Source organism: Condylura cristata, unplaced genomic scaffold, assembly GCF_000260355.1.
Source record: "Condylura cristata isolate star-nosed mole 26May11 unplaced genomic scaffold, ConCri1.0 scaffold00020, whole genome shotgun sequence".
NCBI lineage: Eukaryota > Metazoa > Chordata > Mammalia > Eulipotyphla > Talpidae > Condylura > Condylura cristata.
Window position 1 is genome coordinate 14612714 of NW_004567121.1, and position 26674 is coordinate 14639387.

At 46.5% G+C, this 26674-nt stretch overlaps 1 protein-coding gene across 4 annotated transcripts in view; it reads right to left on the reverse strand.

The window, feature by feature from the left end:
- Positions 1 to 26674, reverse strand: part of PRKCE (protein kinase C, epsilon) — a 422632-nt gene that overhangs the window by 126910 nt on the left and 269048 nt on the right. For all 4 annotated transcript variants that reach the window (XR_001145634.1, XM_012727410.1, XM_004686234.2 and 1 more), the window contains 7 exons: positions 25380 to 25414; positions 24204 to 24289; positions 20550 to 20679; positions 11055 to 11197; positions 8598 to 8694; positions 5702 to 5901; positions 2759 to 2932 (listed from right to left, as the gene is read on the reverse strand). Coding sequence is in view for 3 of the 4 variants with exons in the window: in XM_012727410.1 (XP_012582864.1) it covers positions 2759 to 2932; positions 5702 to 5901; positions 8598 to 8694; positions 11055 to 11197; positions 20550 to 20679; positions 24204 to 24289; positions 25380 to 25414 (865 nt within the window). In the remaining variant the exon portion in view is untranslated. The remainder of the gene's footprint in view (positions 1 to 2758; positions 2933 to 5701; positions 5902 to 8597; positions 8695 to 11054; positions 11198 to 20549; positions 20680 to 24203; positions 24290 to 25379; positions 25415 to 26674) is intronic.

The window sequence follows — 26674 nt, forward strand, 5'->3', positions numbered from 1 at the left end:
ATTCTAGTACTCCAAAAAGTACAAAATTTAGTGGGAACTCAAGCCAAACACACTGGCTTGATTTTGATTGAAATGAAAGGTGCTGCCTTAATTTATTGGCCTTTGCCTTTTCTCACCAGCACAGAAAAGCTCGGGCCAATTTATTTGCTTCGTCCCTTCCAGATCCCAAGGAGGACCACCAGCAGCCAAGTGCCCAGAAAAAATAGGTTTGATACAGAAAAGCCCAAATGACCCTTCACTGGTAGGGCCATTCAGTGGACTGCAGTGATTAGATCTGAATCAGGGCTTGACATCATACTTAAGGCCGGTGAGTTTCCACAATCACTACCACTGCTCACCACCCCAGACATAATTCCTGCACCTCATGCAATTCTAAGTCCTTTCAGGCTGAAGCCACTACAATCTACCAGGAAGTTCTCAAAGAAATATTCTGTTTCTTCCCACACATGGAAAACTGAAGGTTCACCTATAAATAATTAGAGCCCACTTTACATTATTACTGCTCTGTGTGTCATAATTAAACAAGAATGAAAGAAATCTTAATAGCATTGTAATTTAGACTGTGTTCCTTACTTGGGATTAGAATCTCAGTCAAATCCAGGTTGCTGTGACAGGCCTTTCTTTTTTAGGGCTACTATTGTCCTAGGGCTACTGAACCAGCTTCTATTCTCACCCAAATCCTGTCCTGATCTTCTCTTCTCTCCCCAATCTGGCTTGAGATCCCTGGCCCCTATAAACCCTAAAGAGCACCTCCTCTTCTGAGTCTTCCCAGCTTCAATATCCTCACGCACAATATAACTACTCAACTCTGACTCTCCACCATGACTCCCCAAGGCCATGGGCTCTTAGCAATGTGTCCAGAGAAAGAATGCCAGTGTGACCCTGCCCAAGAAGCTGCTCAGACAGTGAGCCAGATGGCTGCTGATGGGGTCTGGGCCGTCCCCCCAGCAGGGAAAGTAGCCAGCCCAACAGAATAGCCATGTGGCCTTATGGAAGCCCCAGAGACCAGATGATAAGTCCACCTTGGCCAACACAGAGCATCTGTGGGTAAAGACTTTCACATCTCTGAAATCCAATTTCCCCACTGATGCAAAAAGAAGAGGATTTTAAAATAATCTTCCAACTCTCTTATTCTAATGGGGAACACCCATGAGGTATGAGGCCCTGGGACAGGCACTAGAGAAGATAAAGACATTTTTCATCAGTCTAGAATTATCCTCCAGTGGAGAAAAGAAGTTGACCCTGTGACTGATCCTCTATTGTCATGTTGGGCTTTGTGTACACACCCTGTGTACACCAACACGCCCCCATACACACCACAAATATTGCTTAAGTAACAGACATCAAAACTGAGGAGAGCCATAAAGCCCTGTACTTGTTGAGAAAAAGATTTCTAGATTTTCAGAAGATAGTTCTTATTCTCCCAAGAGATCAGAGGGATAGGAAAAATTCCATTAGATCAGTGTTTCTCGGTGGGGAACAGGTGGTACGGGTGAGGCAAGAAGCCTGGGATCAAACAGTTGAGACACTGCAGATTAAAAAGGTCATCTTTCATTTGTTTTTCTGTTGGAGATTTCTTCAGGGACTTTAACAAGCACATGCATGTTGAGATACTCAGAGAGGCCAATAGTGTCCCAACCATAGGCCATGGAGTCCTCAACTCTGCTTCTCAAGTGATGAGGTTTCTGAGAAATACCCTTTAGGAAATACTGAACCACAGAGACTCTAAGTCCCTGGGACGAGGGCACGGACCTTGCTCAGCACGGTGTCTCTGGCACCTGGCAAGCCATTGGGCATATGGGAAACTTCAATAAAACAAAATAAAACGAAAATGTGCTGAGTGACCAAGTGAGCAGTTTCTAAATTCTAAGGGGAAAGACTGGCATTACGAGAGCCTGGCAGGGAGGATACGGTGTGCCACCATGCATACCCCCCTTACCCACACGTCTGGGCTCCAGGTGGGCACAGACAGGTAGGAGTTATAGGTGAGGTTATCTTTATCTTCCTAAGAAACCAAGGTCACAATTCTGTAAGTCATCCTAGAAGACTTTAACTCTTTTTCCCCCCTTAACGGGGTGAAGAAATAAGTTTCACGAAGAATCCTGGCATTTTTCTTCTTCAGTAAGAAAAAAATAAAATCAGTTACAACACTCACAGGCCAGACTCCATGCTGTAGTTAGAGATTATTTTTGTTTCTTTACTGCCCCCTTCTGGTCCCCAGGTTCCCGCATGGAAATTCAAACGCCTTGTTGTATTCGTACCATACTATGGCATAGTAAGCGTGTGTTCAGATTCTTTACCTTATATGACATTGTAAGTGTCAGAAGCAGTTAGGATGGCCTTCACTCCTTTCACTTTACCTGGCGGCAACATGGAACTTAGGTGATTTGGCTAGTGACAGAAAGTCTGGAGCAGAGCAAGGACTAACCACACCTGGTGTTTGTTCCAAGGAGCAAACACTGGGTTGAGCCATTTGGCTTTGCCCAGCTATATTTGCAAAGAGTGCTATTGTTCTCTCATCCCTTCACAAGCACAACCTTAAATGGAAAATTCCATGCCCTTAAAAAAAGAGGATGTTGTTCAACCATACCCTGATCTTTCTCAAGGGTAAAATCCATTTCATTTTATGAGGTCTTTCTTTGAGAAAAGAATGTCAAGAGCCTATAATTAATTCTTTTTTTATCCAACAGTCAAGATATCCACGTGTCCTAGAGCATTAAGCCAAGATAGTGGCCCCTCAGCTTCTTCCTGAACATACCTTGGTCTGGAAGCAGCAGTAGAGTTGAGTTAGGTAAGGGTGTTTCCGTGCCAGAGCCAAGATCCTCTTCTCTGTCATCGTGCAGTCCACGTCATCATCCTGAAGGATGACGTCCTTCTTTAAGACCTTCACAGCATATACTTCATCTTTGCCCTTGAGTTCTGCCAACATGACCTGCAAGCAATCAAAACCACCCCATTAATTCATGTGTATGAAGAGTCAAAAGAAACAGCAGTCAGAACCACATGCTTTAAAAACTATTTTCTTGCCTTCATTTCAAATATGATAACATTAAAAACGTCAATTATTAGAAAATGACCCATCCTAACATACCTAACTTAGTCATTTTTAATCTCCAGCATAGTGCCTAAGCAAAAAAAAAAAAAAAAAAAAAAAGAGTTCAATGTACATCTGCAAAAAAAATCACAAATTCCTATCTATTCATCTTTTAACTGAACATCACTTCAAAGCATTTTCTCCACTGTCTGTATCACCGTCTTGGCTACTGATACACGATTGTAGGACTACAGGAGCGGGACAGTAGATGACACCGATTTATTTAACTGTGTTCCTCATATCAGACCCAACCTTTACATCTAACGATTACAAGTTTATAAATAAATTGTCATGTGTATTTTGGTATGTATAGTTTTTTTTTTCTTTCTTTTTAAGACATTAAGTTCCAGAAGTGGATTATAGGGTACAACATTCTGCACATTTGCTAATTTTCAAAAAGCAAATACAATATAGACTGCCACTGGCAATGAAGTACTTTAGTTTCAGGACAATTACTAACACTGTATGCTTTCACTGAAGTGTTTTATTAGTATTTTTAAAATTTATTTTGCTGATGTAATGGGTATAAAATGCCACATCATGGCTATTATAATTTGCAATGAAACTTTTAAATTATTTGTGTTTTAATTACATTTCTTGAGGGTGAATCATTTGTCAGTTTCCTTTGTCCAGTTACCATTGTTGTATAATATTATTGCATATTATTTTCTTATGCATCTGTATGCCTGTGTTACGATTTTCTGTAATTTTGTTTCTATTGAACAGGCTCTTTTTATGTAGTTGGATCCATCCTTGTTTGCCTTCATAGTTTCTTCTACAACTTGAAAGTCGGAAAGGAGTCTCCAGTGAGGGAATCAATAGTTCTCTTTTCCTAAAGTTTTCTGATGATTTGATTTTTTTTTCCCCCTACAGATGTGACAAGCCTTTCTCTCATTATATAACTGACTCCTAAGGAGTACCCTAGGATAAGACATCAGAGCTGAAGTGCTGCAATCAGAAGCCTAATGAGGGAATTCAGGATGTTAATCTGAGGGCCTTTCATCACTCCTACATAATGAAAACTCTTTAAGATTGACTCAAACTTTGGCCGTGATTTTTTCTTGAGATAAGACTCAAGTGCCCCGCCAGCACCCCAGTCCCCAAGCTGCCTGCACACAGGGAGACCTAAGACTCAGCCTGCTCGTTTCCCCCCAAGTGCGCTCAGAATGAAACATACTCATGCCCCAGCGTCATGCCTGGCTAGCTGGCTGGGAGCTGCCTCTTATTTAGCCAGTGTCCAAAGAATGTGACTGCTTCAGCTTTTTGCTATTTACAGAAACTCCAGTTACTTTCCTCCCCAGGATCTCTGGGGCAGGTAGGCTGGGATGGGCTCCTGGCCCTGCACCCTGGGGCTCTCTCCCTAGTCATGTCCTGCAGTGAGAGTGCTTGGCTCACAGCTCAGCAACTGACTCATGGCTGCTGTTTCCAACAGTTCAGGACAGGTGGGGGCATGTGACCTCTGGAAATTTCTAGAATCAGGCTCCCAGTTTCCGGAGCAGAGTCTCTCTGCTCCAGAAAGTCCCACAGAACCACTCTCATCAGTCCCCAGGCATGGTGTTGCAAAAAGCAAGGGAAAATTGGGGACGTTAATTGAAATGTTAACCAGCTTCCTGGGCAATCTGTCCATCCATCTTCATTCTAAAGCAAGTGGATTAATTTCCCACCTCAGTCCACCATCAGCACAGCCCTTGACCTCCACAAAGGCTCTCCTGTGTGCATGGCATCCACACTTCACCTGTGGGGTGAGGGCAGGACATCCAGACTGGTACCATGGCAGAACATCCTGGCCCAAGCCATGAGAAGGTCATTCTCATTCTCTACCCACATGCACAGGATGAACAAAACTATTTAGCACCAGAATTAAGGTCCAGAGAAGCCATCAAGTAACATTTAACTTCCAAAATAACATATATTGAAATATGCTTTGATACCTGTTCACAAAAGGCAGAGATTCTGGTCTTCAAAGTCTTCATAATGAGTTAAAAACATCTTCAGATAGGGCCCTCCCTGGTGGCGCAGCGGATTAAAGCACAGCACTAGAAACTGAAGCCACTTCACATGAGTTCGATCCCTGCCCCGGAGGTGACTCACATGGCGCCGCAGACCTCTCCTGACCCACCTGCTGCTCCCCACAGTAATGTACACTGTCACTCAGCCTGTTCTACTCCCCATTGTGTCTTGAGTGAATCCTCTTACTGCTCCTGCACCTCTGGCCTGTACCCCAGTTCTGTATGCATAAATAAATAAATCTTTTTAAAAAATCTTCAGATAGATGGCTGTCTGAAGAAGGGAAGAAAGGAATGTCTGCTGACACTGGCACACTTCAGCTTCTCAAAGTGCTTTCTGATCCTCACTCCCACTTGGTTCCCACCCCCATCTGACAAGTGAAGAATACTAAATCCCAGAGGGACTTGAACGAGCACACTAAAGTCCTGTAGTTAACTGGCAAGAGCATCATTCTCCAAGTGTTCAACCGTCAGCCATATTCACTCAACAAGGAAGGAAAGATGACGAGACCAGACAGAGATGTTCTTCACTTAACATGACGTTCAACAGAGGAGGCCACACCCCACTCAAATTGCAGTTCTACCCACTCTTGCCACAGACCTTGCCAAAGCTGCCTTTGCCCAACACCTTGATGAAGTTGAACTCATCCAGGCCCAAGCGCTTGGCCTGGCCTTGCCGGACTTCACCATTCTCACCAGGGCTCGCCAGCTGGCCGTCAGCGGATGAAGCTGCTCTGTGCTCCTCCCCTCGGTTGTCAAATGACAAGGCCTTGCGGATGTTGTTTTCAAGTTCTTTTATTTCTAGGAGCAAGGGTGACAAGATATTGCATTAATGCAAACACACAGACTTCCCATCAGGACTCTATATGCCAGAAGTCCCTCCAAGAGTTCTAATGCTCCTGCTGGCTCTTGGTAGCCACAGCTCCAGCCCAGCATTCCTTAATATTGCCCTTAATTTGCTCCACACATTTCTGTGTACCTACTGCATACAGTGGGGCCTCTGGATGCAGGCGGGGAGAGGCTTTGTCCTCATCAACCAATTCATTACATTATGTTGGGACTCAGCCACCTCCCTGAAGGAAAAGGCAGGCTTTGGTCAGTAGGCTACGCCACTATTCCTGATGTGCAGCAGGAATCCCAGCCGCCTCTGGAAAGTTGAATAGTTCCAAAGACAACAGGTACCCTTCACTCAAGCTTCCTTTGAAGAAAAGAACAATAATGAATGGAGACCTGTCATCACAGTAATCACTGGTGATGTGATTATTTCAACAGCTGCGACTAGAAAGCTTTTTTTTACTTTTGAGAGGACTTTAACTGGCCTTGTTGCTGGGTTTATGCTAAATGCCCATCTCACACAAGGTTATTCAACAAAATGAGCAACGGGCTTATGGTTAACAAAAGAATTTCTTCCCAAGAGTGAGATGTTGCAAATTTATCTCAAATGGGGCAGGAATTCCTCAGCACAATTTCACAACTGTGAGACCGTCTTGGGCCCCTCCAGAAAATGTGACCCGAATTACCTGGGGGTGATAACACTGGGTGACCCTTTGACCTTTCCTATTTGAGGAAGCTTTAATGTTAGCTACTCATTCACCAAGACACACACGCCAGGGTAGAGGTGTGGGCATTCCAGCATAACCCAGTTTTAAGACACTCGTGAGTATCTGGCATCTCAGATGCGGAACACAGACCATTAACCCTTGGAAATCAGGACTCCTAGGGAATCTTGACAGGAAGAGACCTTCCATTTCCTTTCAGAAGGAGGGAGGCCCACAAGAGCACACCCGGGAATCTGGACAATGGTCTCGATCTGGCGCCTCGGATCTGCTGAGGCAGGGCCGGGCAGGGAGAGGGCTGCTTCTGGTCTGCAGGCGCGCGCCTGCCAGGTCGGCATCTCTCTGTCATTCACTCTGGACCAGAAGGACCTTCCAGTCTCAACCAAGAGTTAAATCTCATTTCCATGCAAGTTACTGCATGGATGTAGAAGACGGAACTTGGGGTTAGGGATAGCAAAGCTTGAAGAGTATGTTTTCTGTGAGTTCCTACAACAAGGAGAGGGAGACTGTTACTATTTTCACCCTGAGACAATGCCGTATCTTGCGAAGAGAGGAGCTTCGGCCATCACTGCTGGGTAAGAGCAGCGCCGCACTGGCACGACAGAGACCCTCCTGGGCACCGAATCCTGCCAAGGCTGGGCGGAGCCAAATGCGAGGGATGGTCACCTCCCACTCACTTGGGGTTCCTTTACCATATAAGTCTGTTTCCTCAGAGCCCTCAAAGGTCTCCACATTAACACCAGAAGCACCAATGTACCCACCCAGGCCAGGATAGCCCTATATTGGAGTCCTGGAGTACTGTCAGATTACCTAAGGGCAGGGAGCTGCAGTCAGTGAACAGTAACCAGTAGCTTCACTTGGAATGAAGCAGAGGACGGGAGACAGAAAGCCAATCAGCTCAGCCCAGTGACGCAGGGGCCTTGCGACTGGCACGCTGTCCCTGCAGCTCTTCTCCTTACTGCTGGGTGACAGCTGGCTCACACGGCGACCTCCAGGGAGGGTGTGCTGGCATGGACTTGGAGTGGGACCTCACACCAAGCACTTAGTTACTGACCTCTGGACAGACCTCTCCAGTTTCCCAACCTTCCACTCCCCACCCCACAGCACAGGCACAGCTGTGGAACACCCTCATAGAGCTGTGGGGAGCACCAAATGAGGATAGTACACATGAGGGGCATGACTGTTAGGCTCTGTGATTACCCTGCCCTGTAGAAACATCCATCCCCTCCCAGTAACGTCTGCTCCTGGTCACCAAAATGGAAAGTTTTAAATGTGTAAATCTCTCCTCAGCTTCTACACTCGTGGATATTGGCAGAGTTCAGGACTTCTGACGACTGCTCTTACAGGGAGGAAAGAGACAACCTGAGCAGAACTTTAGAGGGAGGTCAGATCGGGAGCTGGCTTCTTCCTCTCTTCTCACCATTATCTCCAGTGCTGCCTTCCTCTCCTCCCACCCAAGGGCTTGGAGAGGACCCTCTCCCCGACAGTTTAACCAAGCCCTTACTTCTGCTCTGGTCTCAGATACAGGGTTTGATGACTAAGGTCATAAGGAAGGACAGACTCAGTCACGGGACACCGGTCAGGAGCAGGATCAGGAGCAGACTTGGGACAGAGCTGTCAGAGAAGGGCTCGCCCTCTCCCTCTCCACCCTGGGCCAGGGCAAGCGGCCAGGGCAAGGAAGGAACCACCACATCACATGTTCTTCCTCTCTCACCCTGGCTGGAAGGGACCGCAGCAGGCACAGCCATCTAGAAAGCCCTCAAGAAAGCCTTGCAGGGAGACAGAACAGTGAATGAGCCAGTCAGGAAAGGAAGCAGCAACAAACACCTCACAGGCCCGCTGGCTGTTTCAGCAAGCAAGGCCACTCCTGAATGGCCTCCAGGGCTTGGTCCTTCCCCTGGCAGAACTCAGAGGTAAAAGAGCAAATTCTGAAGGTCTCACCCTGGTCACATGGAGAGGTGGGTGCTGACTTAGATCGATCCTCCTCAGATGGGGAGCTTCCAGAAGCAGGTTGTGGGGACTCGGCACCAGCAATGAGCTAAGAGGGGAAGAGAGGAGGGAAATGGCATCAGAAACACAGGGCTGAGTTTCCTTGAGGTCAGAGGTGTGGGACACAGGACCAAGGGGGTGGCTCCGGTCCACGGAAGAGCAGCCCTCGCTGAATTGATATTCCGAAAGCACAGACCCAAGGTTCATTTGCCAATGAAAGGGAAACAAACAAGACTTCAGTTTGTTCAATTTTTATTCTATCCAAGTATAACTGACCTTTCTAAGCAAAACTCAACCTTATCCCTTCTGTAAACCTCCTTTTCGTGTCCAAGCAATGCCAGTTACTTTATCCAGTTAGTTGGCATTTTCTTTAGCATCTGTTTCGTATTCATTTGCTTAGTTAATATGTGTATCTGTGTACTGTGGGGCTTTCTACTTAGAATGGCTCTATTTTCTTTGAAGGTAAAAGTTCTGTGAGTATTTGTATTGTCTCTAGTCACTTGCACAAAGCAATACACATAATAGATGTTCAACGAATTTCAGATGTCTCCACATTTTAATAGAATACCCCAGTGAAGTCTGTTTCCTGGCACAGATGCTGTCATGCCAACTTTAGGTTTCCATTGAGGTCAGTGACCTGGACTAAGGTCACAAGCAATTCTTTTCCCTTTTACTCCTGACCTACCAGCTCTGTGCACATGTCTTCTCTAGATGTTAACTACTTGCAAGGGGTAATGTAAAGGGAACCACAGTTCCAGAAAGCCTGATGCTCTTGCAAAGAAGCCTGTCAGCTTCTGAACAAAGACACTTCTCTCCCACATTCTCTCCTAACTTGAGCTACTGCTGGGTTCACTCGTTTTTTTTTTTTTTATAACTTTTGCATTAGAAGCATTGAAGCACTATAAATACAGGAGGGCAGTCTCTTGGCTTTTACTTTGCCTCCTCTTGAATTTTTCCATGTTGGCTTCTTACCATTCAGTTTTCCCAAATGAAAGATAAACAGATGATGCTTGGTTATATGTGCTATAGCTCATGTAAATAAGAGGAAGAGGGCAGGTACTGAGTTTTCTTAGAAATGGTTTGTGATGGATAATGAGTCTATCTCAGCTTACTTCAAGCAAGGAAATAAAATATATCCTGGAAAAGGCCCACTCTGGAGCTCATAAATGGGTCTGTCCAACACTGTCATCACAAGGTGTTTGCTTAACCCACCTCATCAGTGGGGCCCTCACATTCTTGGGTGCTGACATTCTGCTGCAATTCCAATGTCTTAGGTCAACAAGTAAAACCCTGTTTCGACTGATAGGATTTACAGTGCTAAGAGCTACCCTCCCAAACTCAGTTAAGCAAGGAGAAGAACATTTTTTTCCCTCCAACTTTTGCAAAACAGCTTTGTTTATTGTGGAGGCAGAGAAGACATTTAAAAGATTGAAGCAATCTAAATCTTCCCGCTCAGGGGGAAAGCCTCTTTCAAGAGGCACCAGAGAAGAGGTGTGGAAAGTATTTAGAGGGAAGGGAAGGAAAGGAAAACACAGAGCCACAAGGTGTTGCAGGACAAAAATTTAGAAGAACATTTCAGAGTCAAGAATGTAGAGGCCCTTGAGGGAGACCTGTCTTCTAGTGCAGACAGAGAAGTGAGGAATGATAAAGGACAAAAGGCCACTGTCCCTGCCCCCATCAGCATTTCTTGTCTCGTTAACATGGTTCTGATTTCTAATAACTTACTTTTTTAAAAGACCTCTCATCTTTTCTCAGCTAGGAGTCAAGAAAAAGAACTGCTTTCAAATGAAGTGCTGCGGATGCCACTACTTCTACTTCCATCTATGGGCCTTGCCACACCAAAATAAGATTGCAGCCAATGGATTCTTCCTACAGACATTGAGAATGTCACCCAGATAGAGAAATGACTCTGGTCTCCAAGGAAAGGCCCAGATGTTTCATGTCATGGGGAAATCAACAATATTCCTGGGGCATGGAGTACCAGCACTATCTCAAGTCTCCTTGGCCGGCTCCCTGCCAAAGAATGCGGCCCCTGCTCTCCAGCCATTTATTCTCATTGCTGTGATACCAGGGGCGAAGTTCAAACATGACATTGCTTTCATGCCAGTTCTGGAGGCAGATAAGTCTATTTCCTTGTGTAGCCTTGGCAGGCTTTTTCTAGAGAAAATTCCACAGTCCACATCCCCAAATTTATGTTCCTCTGAGAGACAAAACACTTGAGACTTGCTCTCCACTTACGCAAGGAGGAGACTTACCGCTACCTGCCTTTTGTTTCTTTCCTTTCAGCACATTTTGTTTTGTGTAGGATGGCAACCTGGCCAGCTTATAGCCTCACTCCAGGGTGCTCTCAGGAAACCAGCACAGAGGAGCTGCCCACAGAGACCCAGAACACCTCAGGGAGCCTGCTACCTTTTTCCTCCTTTGGCCACTGTTGGTGATCTTGTCTGGAGTGACACCGAGGTCAGCCAGCACTTTGGCGATGCCTCGGGCGTCCACCCCACAGTTGGGGGCCACATTGGTCTCACAGCGCCGGTGGACGTTCATCTTGCAGACTGTAGGGAGAAACAGAGAAGACACTTCCAATGTGTGTGGTCTTACTTGTTACCTAATAGTTTTGTCTGATTGTTAAAGTAATAATACATGGTCATTTGGTAGCATCTGGAAAATTCAGAAGGACAAAAGGAGGGGTAAAAAAAAAAGACATCCGTTATTTCATTGCACAGAATTAAAATCACCCATCAAACTACCATACAGAGATAATCACTGCTCCTAATTCCTTCCTTCCACTCATTCTTTTTACTAGTATATAGTAAGTATGGATAAATAATAAATATTAGATTCAAGGTTCCTTTCAGGAAGCAGAACACTGACTAGAAGAGAACTTGCTTGGTTTATCTGAAGACAGTTTACTTGGAGTTTGAACCCGATGCTCCCCTGTGGACAGTCCATTCTCCTGCTCTGATAAATGCAGGAACACGACCGAGAGAGAAACGCCCACCGTGCAGCCTGTCAATACTCATCAATGAGGTCAATGAGATTGATCAATGAGGTCACCTCCAAGGCCCCGTTCCGATCCCAAGTCAAACTGCAAAGGAACAAAGAGCAGGCTCCGATGGCTTTGCCTTGTGCACATCACACAGTTGCCCTTGGTGAAGGACATCAAAGATGGAAACCAGCAGTTTGGGGGTCCCACGTCAGGGGTATGGAAGTCATCACTGTAGCCTAACAATTAAAAAGCTGCATGGACTGGGAAACCAACAGCTCTTCTTATATTGATCACAGGAGTCAGGTCACAGAGCAAACTGTGGCCCCTCAAGCTAAGACAGACAGAAGAGAATCATGACAACCAGAGCAGGAGCTCCCGAGCAGCAGCCTGTGTGGGATGTGCCGGTGGCTGATGTGGGGAGAGGGATGGTAACTCAGAGCACACAAGGCCAAGAGTCAAAAACCTATTGTCACAGGGGCAACCTACACTTTTATTTAATTTTTTAAACATTTATTTTTTTGTACATACAGAATTGGGGTGCAGGCCAGATGTGCAGGGACGGTGAGAGGCTTCACCAGAGACAGAGTGGGGAGCAGAACAGGTGGACTGAGTAAAATACACTGCTGAGGGGAGCAGCTGGTGGGCCAGGAGAGGTCTGCCGCACCATGTGGGTCACCTCCCTGGCTGGGATCTAATTCCTGCTACAGTGGCAGGTGATAGCTTGATAGTGCTGTCTTTAACCCCGGTGCCACCAGGGAGGCCCAACCCACACTCTTTGTAAATTTCAACTGCATACACTTGACCAAGACCTCACAGTGATGACAGATAGCCTCTCAGAGAGGAACTCAAAGGATCCATTTTGGAATATTCCAGGAAGGCCTGCTCTCTGGAGAAGGTCGCTTACCAGAACTTAAGCTAATGGGATTTGTGTCAGATCTTAGTGGACCTGAGGGAAGAAAATGGCCAACTTCAGCCTACTTAGCCTTCCATTCCAAACACCAGTTCCCTCCAATCACCCAGTCCTACCTATGGGTGAGGAGAAAGCCCTAAGATGTTCGCAGGATTCAGAGGCACAAGCCTCTGACTCACAGAACCAAAGAATACTTCCCCTCCCTCACAGCTCACCCCCACACTATAAAGGCCTATTTACTCCAGTTCCTTTCACCAGATACATCATGTTCAGCTTATCAAGAAAAAAAGTACAAAGCATACCAAAAGGCAAAAAGTTCGAAGAGATAGGGCAAGCATTAGATACAGACAGGGCAGGGTGGCTGGAATGATCAGACCAGGGGTTTAAATAACTATGATCCATGTGTTAAGTGTTCTAATGGACAAAGTAGACTGTGTATAAGAACAGATGGACAATGTAAGCAGAGATGGAAATTCTAAGAAAGAATCAAAAGGAAAAGCTCGAGATCAAAAAACTTTATTAGAAATGAAGGTTGTTGACAGGCCCATTAGTAGCATGAACACGTGAGGAAAGAATGTCTGTGCTTGAGGATGTGCCAATAGAAATTTCCAAACTAGAAAAGCAGAGGGATAAAAGACTGAAGATAAGAAACAGAATATCCAAGAACTGGGAGATAATTATAAAGGTTGTAACAAATGCCTAGTGGAAAGCTAGAAGGAAAAGAAAAGAGAGAAAAGAACACAAGAAATATCTGAAACAAAAACTGATTTGAGAAGGCCATCAAATCAATGTCAGGTGTCAAACCACAGATTCAAGAAGTTCAGGTTATACCAGCTGGGATGACTGAGAGAGAAATACCCACCAGGCAGTGTGTTAAGTTACCCCCAAGCCCAATAAACCACACCTAAGTGTATCACATACAAACTGCAAAAACTGAGCATTAAAAAAACTTGAACAAAAATCTTGAAAGAAACTAAAACACATTACCTACAGAGAAGCAAAGATGGAGTTACATCTGAATTCTCAAAACCTGCAAGCAAGAATAGGTGAAGTATTTAAAGTAGGACAAGAAAAACCAAAACTACCAATGCAGAATTCTGTGCCCTGTGACATTACCTTCCAAAGTGAAGGAGGAATATAAGACTTTCTCAGGTGAATAAAAATTGAGGGAGTTTGTTGACAGTAGCATTTTCTGTAACATTTCTTGTCATAAATCTTAAAAGAAATTCTTCAGAGAGGAGAAAAATGTTAGAAAGTCAGATCTACATAAAGGAAAGAAGAACATTGGAGGAAGAGCAAGTGGTAAAACTAAAATTTTATTTTTCTTTTATTAAGTGATCTTACAGAAAACAGCTATCTCAAAATGCTAACAGCAAGAATATATTTGATTATATATACTTACATCTACATATACAAGTGAAATGAATGTGAGCAATGAGATAAAGGATGGAGGAAATAGGATTATTTTGTTATGATAAGGTACTTTTACTATCCATGAAGCTTTGGGTATTATCTGAATGTGAATTTGGATTATGTAAATATACATTGCAAACTCTAAAGTAACCATCAAATGAAGGAAATGAACAATACCTAGTATACTAAGAGAGAAAGTAGAAGCATATAAAATGTTTAATTAAAACCACAAAAGGCAGAAAAGGGTTGGAAAGCAAAACAAGAACAAAGAACAAGAGCAACAAATATAAAATAGTAGCAAATAGGGAAGTTACTGAAATGTCGATTAAAAAGAGATTGGGCCCCCCTGGTGGCGCAGCAGGTCAAAGTTCAGCACTGCTAGTGAACCACAGTCACTTCAGTGCAAGTCGATCCCCAACCCAGAGGTGACCCACATGGCAGGCAGATCCCTCCTGACCAGTCCACTGCTCCCCTCAGCAGTGTATTTCAGTGTACCTGCCTGTTCTGCTCCCCACTCTGTCTCTGGTGAAGCCTCTCATCCCCCACATGCACCTCTGGCCTGTACCCCAGTTCTGTATGCATAAATAAATAAATCTTTACAAAAAACAATTGTCAGTGATCAAAAAACAAGACCCAATTGTACATGGTATACAAAAAAATGCACTTTATAGCTAAAGACATACATAGATTAAAGTCGAGAGAATGGAGAAATATCTTCCATGTTTACACTAATCGAAAGAAAGCAGGACTTGCTATATTAATTTCAGACAGGATCAGTATAAAAAAATCTATCAGGGATAACACGACAAAGAGGTCAATTCTCTAAGAAGACTGAACTGTTCTTTATTATCCTAACAACAGAATAGCAAAATATAGGCGGCAAAGATAGAATTGCAAGTAGAAATAGATGATTCCATTATTATGATTGGAAACTTCAATATCCCTCTGTCAGAATGAACAGATCCAGAGGCAGAAAATCAGTAAAAACTCAGTTGAAGTCAGCAATACCATCAGTCCACTAACTCTAATTGAAATCCATTGACTACTCTATCCAACAACAGCAGAATAGATATTCTCTTCCAGTTCACAGGGAATGTTTACCAAGATAGATCACATTCTGAGTCATAAGACACCACTTAAATTTAAAAGGTTCCAACTCATACAATGTCTGTTCTCATAATAGAGAGGCATTGAAATAGAAACGAGAGTTGGAAAATCCCCAAATATTTGGTATTTAAATAACACACTGTTAAATGACACAAATGTAAAATTTCAAAAGACACTGAAAATATGTTAAAATATGTTAAATATGTTTGAAAATTAAAAGATAACATTATAATTAGCAGGACACAGGGAAAGCATCCTTGAAAAATACAACCTACAAACCTCACACAAGAAATAGACACTGTGGCATGCCTAATGAGGCAAAGAAATAGGATTAATCATTAATAATCTTCCCAGCTAAAAGTACCAAGGCCAGAAGAGTTCACTGATGAATTCTACCAAATTTTGAAGGAGGAAATTATACTGATTATCTACAATATTTTTCAGGAGACGGTAGCATACAGAGTTTTCCTTTATGCTCTTTATGAGACCAACATTATCCTAATATGATATTACAAGAAAGACAACGGCAGTCAAATATTTCTCATGAATTGAGAAGTAAAAATCCTCCACATAATATATGCAAATTGAACTTAACCATATGTAAAAAGAACAATACACCATGACCAAGTAGGACTTATCTCAGATATATATTTGAAAATCACTTAAAGTGATCACATCAACAGCTAACAAAGAAAAAAAGTACATAATCCTATCAATAAATGTAGAAAAAGCATTTGACAAAGTCCAACATTCACTCACTCGTGATAAAAGTATCTCAGCAAAACAAAAAGAGGGGAAACTTCCTCAACTTGATGAAGAACCGCTACCAAATTGTACAACTAATATCATATTCAGTGATAAAAACTTCCTTGATGAAATCAAGAAGAAGGCAAGGATGTGCCCTCTCACTACTCTATTTCATTACTATGTTGTCAGTACTAGAAGAATGAGCTAATGTCAGACTCTACACAATTGCAATCAAAATCTTAGTAAGTTATTTTGTGGAGACTGACACACTGTATCTAAGGTTTACATGGAGAAGCAAAAGGCCCAGAATAGTGAATACGAATAGTGAATACGATACCGAAGGACAAAATCAGAGGATGGACAGTACCAAATTTCATGACTTAAATAAAGCTACAGCAATTAAGACAGTGTGGGCATTCGTGAGAAAGTGGACAAATAGACCAAGGGAATGGAATAGACCACAGAAAGAGACAAAATACAGAGCCTATCTTTAACAAAGGAGCGAAAACAATACAAGAGTGGAGGTCGTTTTTCCTACAAGTATTATGGAACACCTGAACATCCACTTGCAAAAAATTAACCTTCACACAGATGTTTCACTATTCACAAAAATTAACTCAAAAAGGACCACAGACCTAAAATAAAATGTAAAACCTATGAAATGTGTAGATGATAGCATAAGACAAAACCTAGGTAGCCTTGCCTATGGTGATCTTAAAATACAGCATTGTGATTGATGAAAGACATCATTGGACTTCATTAAAAATTAAAAATTCTTCCTTCTAGAATGAAAGGACAAGACACAGGCTGTAAGAAAATATGTATATGGAAAGGACATATCTGATAAAGGACTGTTGTCCAAACAGGCAAAGAACTCTTAAAATGCAACAACATAGCAGAGTGCCCGACTCGGTTCTAGACAACCCAATCTAAAAATGGGCAAAAGAGGGCCTCCCTGGTGGCGTAATGGCTTGAAGCACAGCACTAGGAAGCTAATGCAGCCACTGCAGCATGCATTGGATCCTGGCCAGGAGCTGACCCAAGTGCCACAGCAGTCCTCTCCTGTCATGCCTGCTGCTCCCATCAGCAGTATATTTCAGGAGACCTGCCTATTCTGCTCCCCACTCAATTTCTGGGTCCTCTCACCCCCTGCACCTTTGGCCTATACCCCAGTTCTGTATGTATAAATAAATAAATCTTTTCTTAATATGGGCAAAAGACTTGAACAGAAACCTCACCAGAGAGGATGTGCAGGTAGCACACAAGCATATGAGAAGCTTCTCAATGTCACATCACAGGGAACTACAAATTAAAAACAATAATGCTACACCACTATCCAGCTATTAGAATGGGCAAGATCCAAAATACTGGCGACATCAAATGCTGGTAGATGACAGGAATTCTCTCATTCATCATCCGTGGGAAAGAGTTTGGCTATTTCAACTCTACTCCTACCATATGGTCCAGCATTCTGTTCCAAATGAGTTGAAAAAACTTATGTCCATGCCAAAGCCTGCACTTGAGTGAGTCTGAAGATGAGATGCCTTTAGGGCCGCAGTATTGATTTCCAGATACTGATAAGTATCAACAAATATCCTTGTTGACCGAAAGTATTCATTGACATATTCAGGGTAATCAAGCTCCCTAGTGGCATCTTCCTCAGAGTACAACTATTCTGAGGAAAAAAATAATTGCAGCATTCAAAAATAAAAACAGTGTATCTTTACAAAATGTGAATGCAGATATTTATAACAATTTATTTAAAACTTGGAAGCCACCAACTTAGTAACATTTATTTAAGGTTCCTCCACATCTTTTCATGATCGAATAGCTAATTTATTTCTAGTGTTGAAGAGTGTTCCATTATGTGAATGGGCCAGTGATTTAGTCCGTCACTCACCTACTACCTGGATATCTTAGTTGCTTCTAAATGACATATTAAATGTTTCCAACTTTATGTTTTTCTAGAAAAGTAAAACTATTGGAAATGGTAGAGAGGTCAATGGTTGCCAAGTTAGGGGAGGGGGGGGGGATGAACAGGCAGAACACAGTGGATTTTTAGGGCACTGAAATTATTCTATACGATACTACAGTACTGGGTACAGGACATCATAAATTTGCCCAAGTCCTGGAGAATCTAACACAAGAGTGACCCAGATGTAGACTGAGTAATAACCATGTGTCAGTGTAGGCTGGCTGATTCCAACAAGCACCCCCGGTGCTAGAGATGCTGATACAATGGCAGCGAGACCGTGTCCGTACCGGCCCCTTGACTTGGCTGTGGACCCAAAACTGCTATAAAAGTGAAAGCCTACTTTCCAAATAACCTGTTTCTGAAATAAAACCAGGCAGCTAGCCAGACTCCTGCTGCAATGCGTGGCTCAGTCACTAGCCTGGAGGGAGGACGGCACAGCCCCCCAACCCACGGTGGAAGAACACTAAGCCATGTTGCTGAAGATGTTCAGAGTCAAAGGTGGGTTTGGGGACAGGCACGGGTGGGATGGGGCTGTCTCAGACAATGTTAGGAACCACGCACGCTCCCCTGCAGCCTGGTCATCCCACTCCCTCAGCGGATGGGGTCTGCAGCTTCCCAGGCAGGTCGCATACACTGGGGAACAGCTCCCTGCTCTGAATTCTCAGACCTGCTCCCCTAGTAACAGCTGCCATTTGACACTCAATTCCCCCTTCCTGCTCCTGCCCACCAACACAGGTGAAAACCCTCTTCTCTCTCTTTTGGAGGTGACAGAAAGGACAAGGACTAAGCCACTGAATTAAGAGAATTTACAAAGGGCAACTTGGCTATATAATAATTTAGCCACTGGCGCCCTCTGGCGTTGAAAGTCTGGACATGTCTTTTCTAACTAAACAGCTTGAAGGGCAGATGAGCAAGCTGGAAATGGTCTTTGCAGCCTCCATTTTCTATTTTTAAAGACTCTCCTATTTCCTTGCGAAAACAATGCAACTGTCTTACTATGTGAAAAGAAAAATCCTAACAATGTGTCAGCTCCCATGGATTTAGAAAATGTCCAGAAATTGAGGCAGTGTGGACTGACAAGGAAGAACTTGAGACAAGGGAGGCAGCCACAGAGTTGGGCCCTCAGTGGCTGGGGATGACTCGGAGACTGAAGACCACTGAAAGAAGGTGGGTGTAACAGCCAGGACCAAAAGAAGCCTGAGGCTCATTCTCCGTAGGGCTGAGCAACCACTCAAATTCCAACCCACCCCCTTCCGCCACCATCCACCATCTTGGCGCTCCAAGGTCAGGGTTAAGTTCTGCCTTTTGATAGCTTCTCTTCCAGGCTGCTGCTTGTTCACTTTCACCTAAGGTTTCACTTGGAACAACTATGGTGGGGAGAAATAGCACTTTGCTCTTTTAAAGGAAGAATCGTCATTCTGTCTCTTCCCAATTATTTGCCCACAGTCTGTGGACTGTGGAGCTGTAGGAACCCTGCAGGTCCGGGGTGGGGCTGCCTGCAGCAGTGTCTTCCTCAGAAAGGGGGAAGAGGAGGTTGGAACACTGAATTTCACTTTCTATCATCCATCCCGCCATCCTGGGGAGAGATTTTGTTTCTCTGTGGCCCACCCTTTGCACAGCTGAGACTGCAGTGAGGTGGGACAGGCTGTTGGGAATTCTTCCAAAGCAAGCACTGGACTTGAGAACAATGTCAAAGGCACGCCTGGGAAGAAAGGGAGGCCTGTGTGTCCCTACGACATCTCCAACTTCATTTTAGGGTGACTCGGCCCTTGAGGATGAACCAGGGCAACGGTTTATGTCATAACAAGTTCCAGTTGGCCACGCCAGGCCTTGGGACAGAGCATAAATTATGGTGAATAGGAAATGTGTGGTTGCATAATGGAAGCTGGCAGGGGCAGGAGAGTGACTAACTGCAGGGGCTTGGGCAGATGAGAGGGGGCCATCGAGGGAGCTCTTGAGGGTCATGCCAGGTACCACATGTCACCAGATACTCGGGGTGCTCATCACACTGAAACCATTCAGACCTTTCCAGAGACTGTGCTTGGCCAACTGTGCTACCCAGGGCTTCCTAGGAGGAGCAGGCTCCGAGTCTTCCATCTACCCGCCTCTAGGGGGCGTCATCCTGGCGCCCGGCAGCGCTGGTGGCTACTGCAAAGGACTCGGAATCAAGCGAGACTGGCATTTCAGTGCTGGCGGGGGAGTGTTCCTCCCTCCCTATCCTCTACACAGAACTGGTTACCTTTTAAACGTCTTCCTCCTCCTGTCCTTCCCCTCCCCCAAGCTGTAAGTTAAGCTCACCTTCCCCCCAACCCCAAAGCCTGTTCTGATCACCCAAATCCTAACGTCCTCTCTTGCCTACAAATGGCTCACATCTGTTCTGACTCACTGCTTGAATGACTGTTTATTATTTAATTCATTATGTTTAATGTCTAAGTAGGGTGCAAATTTCTAGAAGGCTAACACAATATTTGATCTCCAAATTTTCCATGATGGCTTACACAAACCAGAATACCCTGTTTTTCAGCGCATTCGAACTCAGAGGATATTAGTGATACTGGGGCAGCATGAATAACAATTTTCAGATGAGAACCCAACCGTTCATCTTCCCAGGGGACCTTCATTACACAAGCACTTTCTGATCAAGCAGAATTAAATGTCAATGCAAAAGAAGGTAAAGCCGTCAGTTCACATGACTTAAATTTAACATGCTGTCAGGAGGGAGGGGTGCGTGGTGTGAGCGTGAGGACAGGGCACCGGGCACCTTACCTTTGCACTGCAAGCCCTGTCGCAAGAGGCCCCAGAGCAAGGACCCGCAGTGGTCGCAGAAGGTGGGCACCTTGTAGTTGTGGATTCCAAACTTGTGGGGCATGTTGACGCTGAACCTCTGGGAGCCCACCTGCAGGGACAGCAAAACAAAGGGTCACCCCCAGCACCTGTGCCCTGGGGTGCTTTCCCAGAAGGTGTGCTCCTGGAGGGCCGGGACCCCACTCGGCTCAGAAAGCTGCCCTGAGAAGCAAGGTGGAGAGCCTCCATCTGCTCCAGCCTGGCTCCGCCCTCCCCCGCCCTGCTGGACTTTGGGGGCCTGTCCAGGCTTTCAGGTCCAGCTCCCACGCACACAGCACTCCATGGCCGCCTCCCATTTTGACCAGTAATGTGATGTCACTGTGCACTTTGCATTCTGTTTTTGTGCATGGAAACCTCCCCTAGATGGGCTTCTGGCAGAGGAGCAGTGAGTACAGGATTCTATAAACACCCTCAGGCCCCAGTGCGGTTTTTGGTTTTTCCATCGCAGAGACCACAGAGTGACTCAGGACAAACGGTGACGGCCAATGAGGCACAAGGGCTGCTGAGGGCCGACCACAGGCCTAACACGCCCGCACACACTAAACTAAGCTCTGTCCCCAGCAGCCCTCACCGCTCTCTGGGGTAGGCACAGGCATTGGCCCGGGTTTACGGATGAGGAAACGGCAGGGCAGTGAGGTTCAGTGTGCTGGTCTACTTATGAGGGGCCTATGGGTCCCAGTGCCGGTGAATCCAATTGCAAATCCACTCTCTGCTACTCAGTGATTATTTAAAAGGTTAAGGCAGGCGCTGGGAAAGGGGGCGTGCCTGGGGGCAGCAGTGTCCCAGTTCCTGACCAGGGTCTGCGGGAGCCACCCACAAGGCCTCAGGCAATTTTCCTGACTTCATGGGCTTAGTCCTTACCTGGAAAATGGGGACAGCAACCCCGTCCCACCTAAGGTCACAGGAGGTAGAAGGGTGGGAAGCTATCGCTCTGCAGTACTTAAGCAAGGGGTCATCACACTGTCTTTCGGGGGTTTCCTGACCCCCCCCCCACTCCCAGGTACTCTGCCCCTGTGCCTCTGGGGCTGCAAGAACCACGCCCTTCTCAGAAAGTGCTGAGACACCAGCAAGGCTCGATGGCCTGGGAGAAAGTCACTGTGGCAACTCTGGGAGTCAGGGAGGAGGAAACGGGCAGCTCACTGCTGACAGCCAGTGGAAGTGCCGTGGAGGGCCAAGGAGCCAGGTGGCGTGGATGTGATGTGTGCTCAAGCCAAGACACGCAAGCAGGCCTGTGCGTGAGCACGCCCAAGGGGCCCTGCTTCCCACCACACAGCAACAAAGAATGGCCTAGCCTCCCACTGGACCAGAATTTCTCTGCCGCCTGCTCGAAATGCACAGGCTATGAGCTGGAGAACAGTGCATGGGAGAGTGAAGGCGCAGGCCACTGGGGCAGATGCCATGGTCGGCAGGCCACAGCACACACATCTGCAGCACACACACATAGTGTCCCACTGAGGAAGACTCCAGAAGAGGGGCAGGTGAGACAGGGAGGACTCAGGGAGGAGGGAAGGGCAGAAACACGATGATGAGCTGAGTGAAGGAGGAAAGGAAGGAAGGAGGGTGACAAAGATCATTTCTTGGTCACCACACCCAGAAGAGAAGGGAGGGCGTGAGACCTGAGACTGGGCGATGGTCCTAGCAAGTCTCAGGTGCAAAAGCTCAGAGGAGCCAGTCAGCGGGAGTCTGCCAGGGGTGGACTTGGATGCCCGGCGTTGACACCTGCATGTGCATGGTGTGCGTGTGAATGATGGAGGCAAGGCAGCTGGATGCAGCCGGTTGCATGACAGAATGGAAGGTTGGTCACTCTCAAAGGCTGGTCTCCAGCAATGCTGCATGTGACTGAGGGCATGCCCATGGTCCCTTCACCCCGGAGGGACAGTGGCCTCAGACAGCAACTCTTCCCCAACCCCTACCAACTTATCTCCCTTGGGTCACATGCCCGGCGCGGGGGCACACTCGCTGGGGCCTCCCACTGCCCAATGTGATGGCAGGAAAGGCAGAAGAGCCTGGGGCTGATGAAGCAGGGTTCTGTGCCCGGCAGGGCCCAACCCACCCATCTGCTCAGCTTGGCCTCAGAGGGCACTCTTCCCTTCAGGGAGCTGTGAGGGTTAGGAACCTGTAAAGGTTCATAGTTAATGCAATGGGTCAGATTCCAAGGGTGAGTGGCACAGCATGTCTCTGTTTCTGTGGGACATGGCATAAGTACCCAACACATCTCAGTGGATGTTCAGTAGAATGCCCAGCGGAAGGCCGGCAGAACCCTGCCAGCAAGCCAGCCACAGCTTTCTTTATTTAGATGTGAAGTGAGCAGCTGAAGCAGGGCCCTGGGTGGACCCTAGACCAGGAGTCAGGAGACCCAGGTGCTGACAGCTGGCTGTTTCCAGTACCCCCAGGACCTGCAAACAGTGCTGGTGCCCAGGGCTCCCTGCGCTTCAGGGATACGGAAGATTCCACATAGGCTTCAAACTTTGCTGTTTTCTAGAGATGGTATGAAATCAAATGTGGATTTTAAAAATTGAGAAATGCCTTTGGACGCCAAGATGTCATTTGGTTTTATTTATGAAGCAGGTAGAGGCTCTCTATAAGTCACTCCTTTTAGAAACCAAATTATAATTCCACTTGATTAGAGCCCCCACTGATGCCATGCACCCCCACCCCCAGACTTTTCTCTCTGACCCCCAGCTCCAATGGCCTATGGTTATGTGCACGTTGCTTCGTTGGGAATTGAAAGCATGCCTTTGAGAACAGCTGTGTGAGCACACATATCTGCACGCATGCCATCATCTTCCAAAAGGCTTTTTGTCCATTAGTGGCACTGGCAATCCCTTAGTTTGGAGGAACCTAGCTTCACTGTTGAGGTTTCCTGCTCCCTCACCACTGGGCCCTTCCCTAATCTTCAGCTGGATGCTAGTTTCTAAGTTTAAGAGACCACATAGGTCAAGGGTGTGGATTCGGGAACTGGATGATTGGGTTTGAACAGGACTTTCACCTTCTAGCTGTATGATCTGAGGCCATTAATTTGATCTCTCTGTGCTTGTATTCTTTCTGTGATAAAATGAAGATGGTAAGAACATCTTGTTATCAAGGTAGTTATGGGATTCAACAATATATGATAAAGCACTTAAATCAGGGCATGCAGAATACCCAGAGGGTGTTGGCTGCTACCATCACTGTGGCACTTCACCCCCCTAAGAGTTTCTTGGCTTGGCCGATTCTGCCCCCTCTGCACCACCCCGTGAAGCCAAGGTTCTTGCTCATGTGAACAGTCTCACTGCTCAGGAGCTACTGGGAGCCATGGACCCACCAGTCAACCACTTCAACTCTGATGAGACAGGCACAGAAGAATCAACATTTTCCTTGTGGGCTTCACCACTGGCACCACGCAGCTCTTGGCATCATAGCCATGGGCAGACAGTGGCCTCTGGGCTGTGCCTCCTCCAGAAGGCCACGGACAACTCCCTTAGTTTGTGACCCACACAATGAGGACAGCAGAGCCATCGGAGAGAGATAAGGAGGCAGTGGAGGGTGGGGGTGGGCAGTGAGGAGGGCCCAGAACATCAGCTTGTAAATATTTACCTCATCAGGAGCTTCCTGCTTCTTTAATCCAGCACACTTCGTAATGATCAGCTCGTGGCATCGCTTGTGGACCACACACGTGCAAACTGCAAAGGGGAAAACACAGGCAGCTGAGGGGCTAGGGAGAGGCTCCTTCCAAGAGCTACTCAGGCTTGGTGGGTAGAGGGGAAGGGAGGCCAGGCCCCTTGGTCACTGAGTCTTAGTGTGACAGCCAAGTGGAGGCCCTACATTGTCATCTCCAAGCGCTCTGTCATCAGAACCCTGAGGGCTTTCCTGCCAAGGGCTCTGGAAAGGCCCCCTTTCTATTCGGGGGACTGCATTTGCTCTAGTTTGAGAAGCACTGGGCAGTTGCCTTGCTTCTCCACGTCCAGTTCAGGGAACCATTTCTTCCACGAAGCACTGTCTATTAAAAGCATTGCAGCTGCTCCCCAGGATCATGTTGGGGTGGCTGGTGTGACAGGGAGGCCACTGTAGGGGCGTGGATGTTTTGTGGTACAGAAGTTCTTCTGCTTTTTGCTATTTGTACCAGCCTTACATGCTAAGCTTAAACGTCTCCTTTTAATTCAGCAGCTCCACAAGAAGTGGCCAGACACTCTGCTTTAACGTCCTGGGGTAGTGTGGACGGCAGGTGGCTGAAGAGCCAATGTCTGCACACAGAAATGCCCAACAGAACTGTCTGAGTCCCCAGGGCTGAGACCCGAGTCCACGGCGGCTGGCTGTGCAGGGGTGGCCCACCAGAGGGAGCCACGGAGCAGCCAGCCCTGTCCGCCCCACACATTCATCCCCAACTCTGGGCTGCTTAATGTACTTGTAGTCAACTGACTCAAGACAAATCTCAACAACTTCTAGTAAGTTTTAAATGCTTAGGAATGAATGATTCCACAGCAGAGACAAGAAAGGCACCTGCACCACCAGGATAGTGACAGCGCCATGCTCTCTAGCCGGGGAGGCCCCGGGGGCACCTGGAGATGGGTGGGGCCCACAGAGCCTCCCCTCCCCCACTCCCATATATGCATGTGGGAGTAGTGGCCAGATAGACCCAGAGAAAGCAGGGTCTGCGTCTTGGGGAGGGACATGAGCATGAAGCCTCTGAACAGGACATCTACATGTCACTAACCTAGCTGGTCTGGGCTGACCTGTGGGCCCCACGGATTCCAGTCATTCGATACCTCTTACCTTGACATTGGTATCCCTGCTTTCCTATGACACCCCTGAAAAGAAGAAATAGCACTTTAGTGGGTGAGAAATGACACCAAGTCACCCCATTCTGCCCATCCCCCAATGCACCCTATACTTTGGAGTCTGTGTAGCAGTGTTACCTTACTCTCACTTGTAGGGTGCCTTAAAGTGACTCCATAGAAGGCCCCCAGGGCATCCCCAGTGCTTAGAATGGCTGCAAGATGTGGCCAGTGTCAAGGCTTGGCTTCCCAAACAAACAGCTGTTCCAGCGAGGCCAGCAGTGTTCTGGAAAGTCATGAGCCGCTGGCTCTGGGCAGCCCTCCCTTATCAACTTGCCTTTCCATGTGGATAATGGTGCAGATGGGCCCAGCAGGCAAGAGTATCCCCTGGGCACACCAGAAGCAGTCAAGGTGTTTGCGTCAATATGTGGCCAGCACAAGGGGTTTAATCTACCCCCCAGTGGATGGGATGAAGGCCAATGTCAGAGCTTCATTGTAGTGCCAGAGTGGGGTTCCCAGGTTTAGGGTCAGCACACACAAAGAACAGTCCAGCCAGCCCAGCCTGAGCCCTGTCCTCAGTGCACCCAACAGGTCAGAGAGCTGCCTGCAATGCCCAGTCCAGTAGGAAGTGCCAGAAGCCACTCTGGAGACAGGTGGTGTTCATGATGGGAATAGAGGAGACCCGCAGCTTTAAGACTAAACTTTCAGAGCTGCTCATCCCAAACACAGTTCATGACTAACACAAAGGAAGCAGGGGCCAGAGGGTTAAGTCAGCACTGTGAAGGAGATGTGTCTTTGGGTGGGAGTGGGGTGTTTTTCTACTGCAGCCAGGTTAAACTTGCTCTGAGCCTTGTCCTCTCAATGTCCATGACAATCTCAGTGGATAGTTCTGGTATACCATGAGGATCAGAAAAGTCACACTGGACAAGCTGGGAATCCAAGGGGGTCTCAGAGGCCGATTCAATTATCCCTTGGCTGGGTACATTCTGTAACCTGGCCCGTCACTGTTCCCCCTCGAGATCCAAGAGTGTTGACAACCTCCATGTCAGTTTCAAAGAGCTCAGAGAGTTGCCTGAAAGGGGCATCAGGAAAAACATGAGCTTTAGGTAGAACGTGGGGTGGAATTAAGCCTTTAACACTTCCTAGCTTTCGGACCTCAAACCAGTCTCACTTTCATTTCTGAGCCTCAGTAGTGTTAGAAAAATAGAGTTAATAGTACACAGTTCATTGGATACTGGGAATATTCACTGGCTACTTACAGTACTGGAGGCATATGGTAGGTATTCACTCTAA